This window comes from Homarus americanus, unplaced genomic scaffold (assembly GCF_018991925.1).
Source record: "Homarus americanus isolate GMGI-L3 unplaced genomic scaffold, GMGI_Hamer_2.0 scaffold19117, whole genome shotgun sequence".
NCBI classification, from domain to species: Eukaryota; Metazoa; Arthropoda; class Malacostraca; order Decapoda; family Nephropidae; genus Homarus; species Homarus americanus.
In genome coordinates, this window is record NW_024754704.1 from 2626386 (window position 1) to 2633364 (window position 6979).

A 6979-nucleotide genomic window follows, 5' to 3' on the forward strand; every position below is an offset into this window, starting at 1 on the left:
GTCATTTCCTGCCGTCATGTTGGGTCAACGACACTTTGACCCAACAGGTGACACCTTCACCCCACCTGTCGTGTAGATCTGTGACCTCAGGAGAAGATCGATCCTCTTCCTCCTTCTAATCCTTCTTCTCTTCATCCTCCTCCTCCTCTTTCTCCCCTTTCCTAACCTAACCTAACCTAACCTAACCGACTTGTAACAGAGAACCATAACTTAACCCTTTGCTGACATCTTCCATCTCCAGGTGTCGCTGACGTATCGAGTGACGTCAGCGCACAAGATCAAGCTGACGGACAAGCAGTTGTTACAGTGGCTGACACCCGTCCTGCTGATCGTGTTGGTGTACCTGGCCACGTGGACCCTGAGTGCCACCCCTGGCACCGTCGTTTCTTTGACTACAACAACCTTAAGTTCAGACAGTGCCGCTACGATTGGTGGGATCACTACCATGGGTAAGTGCCGCCTGTTCTGTCACTCACTCACTCGCTTACTCACTCATTCACTCGCCTACTCCTTCATTCACTCGCTTACGCGTTCATTCACTCACCCTCTCGTTCACTCACTCGCTGGCTTAACTCACTCACTTCTTCATTCATTCACTCAATCTATCAAACAATCACTCATCCGCCTGCTCACTCACACACTCACTCATTTCTTCATTCACTCACTCAATCAAATCAGTCACTCATTCACTCGCTTGCCTCGGGGAAGGAATGGAAGAAGAAAAAGAGGAGGGAGGAGAGACAATCGGTGGGGGGAAAGAAGAGAAAAGAGGAAAGGAAGAGTGAAGAAGAAACAGAAGAGGAAGAGTGACCTCTACTTAAAAAAATACTCAACATTGTAACTGGTATCTATGTTTTTCCTTTTTAGGTAAAAGAGAAAAAACTTGGATTCTCTGTATTATTTATTTATTTTATCCTCTGTAAGTACGACTGATTCAAGAGATTATTATTATTATTATTATTATTATTTAGTGGGCTTTCAGTTCTCCTTGCGTGTGCTGGATCGGGAAGGAACGTCAGTGTTCACTCTTGATAATGTCAACAAAGAAACGGGTTCTTTCCTGGGGATGAATGAGACTTGCGAAGTGTAAACAGTTCACTGGGCCTTTGGTGGTTAATTCGGGACGGTGAAAACAAAAATAACATCACAGGGAGAAATAATGATAAAGATGAAGTCTTTATTTTTCCCGCCCCATCTGTTGTTGAGTCGTTACTTTGATGGTGTGGAAACTCTGACGTCATTGTCTTGAATGGAGTCGATGTGTTTTTGTTTTTATTTTATTTTTTTCCTCTTCTTAATACTACCGAAACCTTTGGTAATAAATGTTATCATAGTATCAAATCCTTTATCATCAGTTTAATGGTATCGAATCCTTTGTCAGTGTCAGTATAAATGACATTACAGTAATAAAAAAAAATTATTCCTAAATTTGTGTTTTTCCTGTGGAGATTTACACGTAGTTTAGACAATTGTTTTATTTTATTTAATGAAGCCATTGTACAGGTTTATAATAGTATAACAACGATATCATTTGATCCTTTAGAAGAGTTTCAGAATCGCTTAGGCTTCAGATGTTTGCTGTATTAATGTAAATATTGAAATAGGCATTTTTCCTCTGTGAATCATTTCATTTATCATTACACTAATAAAGGCAATGGTGGGGTATGTTTACAGTTAGTTACAGGTAGAGTTACAGGTACACAAACACTACAGAGATATACACTAACCATTATTAATTATCTCGCTGACATACAAAACACAGGAACATTTTATTTTTCACTCACAAAGTTCTACACTTGTTGACGTCCTCTCAGTTATCAGCTCAATTCAGTTCAACCTCATACATACATACATACATACATACATACATACATACATACATACATATATACATACATACATACTAATATAAAAACCAATATTTCCAAGGTGTGAAGGTTTTAGGAGACGACCCAAGTAAACATTACAGTACATTAAACAAACTTCTTATTCCTGTCAGTCACTATCACTACACCACCATCATCACACAGAAATCTTAAATCATTATCTTCATCATCACCAAGAGGGAAGACTTTTAGAACTAGATAAGAAGGATGGTAGATAAACGAGCGGCCATCACCTATAGGTTCTACTTCGTTTTCGTCAGGTGAAATGCTCTTCCTGATATGGGGGGTCAAGGTGTGCTTCAGCGTGCGCAAGGCTGAGAGCTTCTTCAACGAGGCAAAGTACATCTCGTGGGCCGTCTACAACATCGCTGTGGTCAACATTGTGATGGTGACCTTCCAGTGAGTCTATGTGTGTGTGTGTTTGTGTGGACTATTTTGGGCTACCTGTTTTCACCTGTTTCTTTATAACCTGTCTTCACCTGTCTGTTCTGACCTATCTCCATCTGTCTGTTCTTGTCTTTAACGTCTTTTTTTCCTGTCTTCAGCTTCCTCCCTGTCTTTAACCGTCTATCTTTTCCTTTCTTCAGCTTTCTGTCTTCAACTGCTCTGTCTTCTCCTGTCCGTCAACCTGTCTGTCTCTTCCTGTCTTCCCCTGTGTCATCCTGTCTTCTCCTGTGTCATCCTTTCTTCAATTGCGTCTTCCTGTCTTCACCTGTCCGCCAACCTGTCTTCAACTGTTTGACTCTTATAAATAGATTATCCAACTATTTTGTTAACCTAAATTGTGTTTATGGTCTGCCCAGTCTTATATTACTTCTGGCTCTCCTCGTATTATCTGCCTCAGTGAAGAGAATTAAACCCTTGGAAATTCAAACCATATAGACTGGAATTGCAATCTTCTGGTCTACTTGAGTTTCCCCTCTTAAAGACAATCAATAACCATAGAGAACGTTAGTATATTTACCGAGTCATAGAACCCGATATTGTGGGGTCACTTGATTATTTTCTTATTTCGTTGCCATTTGTGGTTTATACAGCTTATTTACTTGTTTGTGTGTTTGTTTTTATGTTGTAAGTAAATGTATATATTTTTTAACATTTGTGGTATTTTTTAAGTAGAAATGGTTGTCTATTGGAAACAAAAATGAATTTCCCTCTTTATCTTTCCTACCTTCTTTCACACACTCTTCCCTCTTTTCCCCCACACTCTTCCCTCTTTCCCCAACCTACCCTAACCATCCCTACTGTAACCTACCCTCCCCTAACCTAACCTCCTCTAACCAATTCAATTCATCTCCCATTCCCCTCCATCTAACCTCTCCACCACTCTCATCTCTCCCTCCTCCTTTATCTGGTTATCCTTCCTTTACCACACACATATATCTCCCCACCTGTCATCATAATTTCCCACCACACACATTCCCTAGTGTTAAGGTAATCTCCCCTGCCACGCGTCCCATAACTTGCTCCCAGACGTTTAATACTGTGGGTTAACGGTGAAAAAAAATCCTAACCCCCCGCAGTTTACCCCACCCATGACTTAATAGGGGGTAATGCTTTCTTAATCATTTACTGTTATTTTTCATTATATTTTCTTTTATTATTCCACCTCTATATTTCTCTCGTATTTTCTTTACGTTTGATCAAAATTTCCCCCACCAAGTCGTAATAACACAATATGTGACGGATTTTCCCCCACCACACAGCTTGTTGATCTTACCCAAGGCTGGACCGGACGTCAAGTACCTGTTTGGCTTCCTGAGGACACAGTTTAGCACCTCGACCACCGTCCTGCTCATCTTTGGCCCCAAGGTGAGTGTTTTGAGGCTGTGGGAAGGGTGGTGACACTCCCAAACAACCAACGCCGTTAACTTTATTTCACAACTTAAAAAAGAGCCATTAAAATGATTATATAATTATGTCTCGTTCATGGTGATAGTATAACTTGAAGACACACACACACACACACACACACACACACACACACAACACACACACAACACACACACACACACACACACACACACACACACATAAACCCTTGACATGTTTCCCCTCACTTACGACATAAATATCCCACACTTTGATATGAGTCACATCTTGCCGATCTTAACCAGTGTTTTCTTGGGTGGATGAAGCCTTTTGTTGTCTCACGGTGATGTTGTTTTGCAGTTCTACCGCATCGTGCAGGGGACAGGCGACCAGTATGACAACAGAGCGCGGGCCAAGGTGTGGACGGCCAGCTTCTCCCTTAACGGTCTGGGTGTGATGAACGAAGAGCCTGCTGACCTCTCCCAGGAGAATGAGGAGTTGAAGGTGAGCGAGGATGTGGTCAAGTGTGTGTGTGTGTGTGTGTGTGTGTGGTCGTAAAGTACATCTGTGTGTATGTGTGTGTGTAATTATCATGTAATCCCCTTCACTAGTGCGTTTACAGAGGCTCATCATATAAACATTCCACAAATCATTATCTTTGAGATATGTGTTTTAATATTGTTTTAATTTGATTCCATATTGTGTTTACTATTGTTAGTTATCTTCTGTCGAATGTAAACAAACACAGGGCTGCCACACTGCACAAAACCTGACAAGCCCCTGTAAACGCACTAGTGAAGGGGACTATACACCTGTTTGCTGTGTGTTTATGTAGTCACAGAGTATAAATAACTGCTTGTGTATATGTGAAATCACAGTGCCTCGTGTGTGTGTGTGTGTGTGAGAAGTTTTTATATATTCATACATACATACATACATACATACATACATACATACATACATACATACATACATACATACATACATACCTCTAAACACACACACACATACACAAATGCATGTATAGTATATTTTAGATGTACAGTATATAATTTTGTATGTTTCACTTATGTATAGATTTCACATGTATATATATATATATGACTACACCACCTCACCCCACCCCCACCTCACCCCACCCCAGCTCACCCCCACCACACCCTCACCCCCACCCCAGCCTCACCCCCACCTCACACACCCTCACCCCCACCCCAGCATCACCCCCCACCCCAGCCTCATCCCCCACCCCCAGGCTAGCTAAGATAACCTTCCTTGACCTTAGCATTATAATAAACTTGTTATTCTTCATCAAGCAACATTAACTCAAAGGTGTGGATGTTTGTCAACTTATATACAGTAGATGTAATTAATGACAAGTTTGCGTATCCCATTTCACGGCAATACACTAACGATAACAAAAGGCCAGACAGGATAAGCTTTATAAGTAAAAGTACGTGGCAAAATTACTCGTATCACCGAATTGAAATTTCTCCCTAGTTATTTCCTCCCGAGTGTAGTGTGCGTGAAGACATTAATATTGTCCTCACATTTCATTACGTATTTTTTTAACCTTTACAAAAACCCTGTATTGTTGTTCCACCTTTAGGTAACGGATTAGCAAGACCCGAATATCAGCTTTCATCCCCTTACTATTTATTCTTCACTGTCACAGAACTGTCAACACAATGTACTGTACCTTCAACTACAGGTCCGTGTTCACCTCACGCTGTAGCCATATAATCTGAGTCATCTCCACCTGCCGGCTGACATTTTACAATCATGTACTTGTCTTATTCCTTCACTGTTTGTCACTTTACTAGGTGTACGTAACTTATAGGTCACTCCTCTCTCTCTCTCTCTCTCTCTCTCTCTCTCTCTCTCTCTCTCGCATGTGCTTGGTTCCTCAGCCTAACGCCATGGCCAAATTATTTTTTCCATTTCCAGGAAGAATTAAGGAGACTCCTCACAATTTAAAAGGGATATGGTATGTGTCTTGCACTTACTGTAATGTTCCTTTAGCCTAGTCACCTGCACTATACTCTAGAGCATAAATCTTTTACTTTCATAATTTTCTTTGGAATTGTCACAGTTTTTTGTACTATGCACAGCACGTAAGTACCCTATCCCTTTATAACCCCCATATATGCTTTCCTGAACGCTTATTTAGCTTTATGTAGCCCCAGGCAAATATGTATTAACGGGGTAACACTTTTTCCTGGGCATCAGGAGGAGATCCAGAAGCTGGCGGCCCAGATGGAGTTTGTGAAGATCGTGCATATGGAGATGAACAACCGTCACCTCAAACCCAAGCCTGGTGGTTATTTCAGCGACAAGAATCCGGTGATGAACACAGCCCAGTCGCCAGGATCTAAGACCATCCAGCCGCCAGTCCCGACCTCCAAGGTGTCGGAGACGAGCAACGAGAACTCGTCAGCCAGGCTCTCCCCGGCGGCCTGCGCCTCTGAGAGAGTCTGACTAGTTGCTCAGAGTGAAGAGGTATGGTTGTGAGCACTGAGCAGTGTCGATGCCCAAGATAATCAGTCTATTTTATACCCGACTCGAAATTGGTGATATTAATTCGAATCTACATAAAAAGAGAATGTGAGTACGCGCACGGTGGGGTGAAGCATATACTGTATAGAGACAAAAACTTAAAAGTTTTTATATTAAATCATATTTGAAGTTCAATGGAAATAATGATATATAATTGTCATAGCAAAGCGAATGATGACGCAAGAGTACAATACAACGTGTGGGTGAACAGCTGACGTTGATTCACATGACGAATGGCAGAGGATGAGACAGTCCCGTGTGAAGGCGTGTTTATTTTTGTTCTTATTGAACCCCATAAAGGAAAGTGGAGTTGTAAGTGAAGCAGTAGAGACTTGATGAACACTTCACTACCTCTTGAGAAGTTCAATATGGAGCCTTTGCCATTATAAAGTATTGTTACGAGCTTCTCAGTCACTGCATCATTAAATTTATGAAAAATATTATCGAGTCAAACAGCCTGGCTCGTGTATGATGCTCGTTGATAAAACTTTTAATACTTTTGAAGACTGAGTGGTATACTTTTTATATACATTCATTGATATAACGCATACTATTTTAAATATGAAATAATACAGTTCTTTAGATAAGTCTTAAATGAAATGAATTACATAGTATTTCTGTAATCAACTTCTGCAGTATTGATATCGGAGTAATTCTTTTTAATAAACTTGGTACTCGTAAAGTATTAGAAACGTCATTAGCTCAAGCAAACTTAACCAGTATTTAGA

At 40.8% G+C, this 6979-nt stretch overlaps 1 protein-coding gene across 1 annotated transcript in view; it reads left to right on the forward strand.

Annotated features, from left to right (window-relative positions):
• The window catches only part of LOC121855952 (probable G-protein coupled receptor CG31760), a 76919-nt gene extending 70224 nt beyond the window's left edge, over nt 1–6695 (forward strand). Inside the window, 6 exon segments of the mRNA XM_042351171.1 lie at nt 241–380; nt 383–440; nt 2133–2285; nt 3593–3698; nt 4059–4202; nt 5925–6695. Of these exon segments, the coding sequence (XP_042207105.1) occupies nt 241–380; nt 383–440; nt 2133–2285; nt 3593–3698; nt 4059–4202; nt 5925–6173 (850 nt within the window). The 3' untranslated portion in view covers nt 6174–6695.
• Nucleotides 6696–6979: the final 284 nt, after the last annotated feature.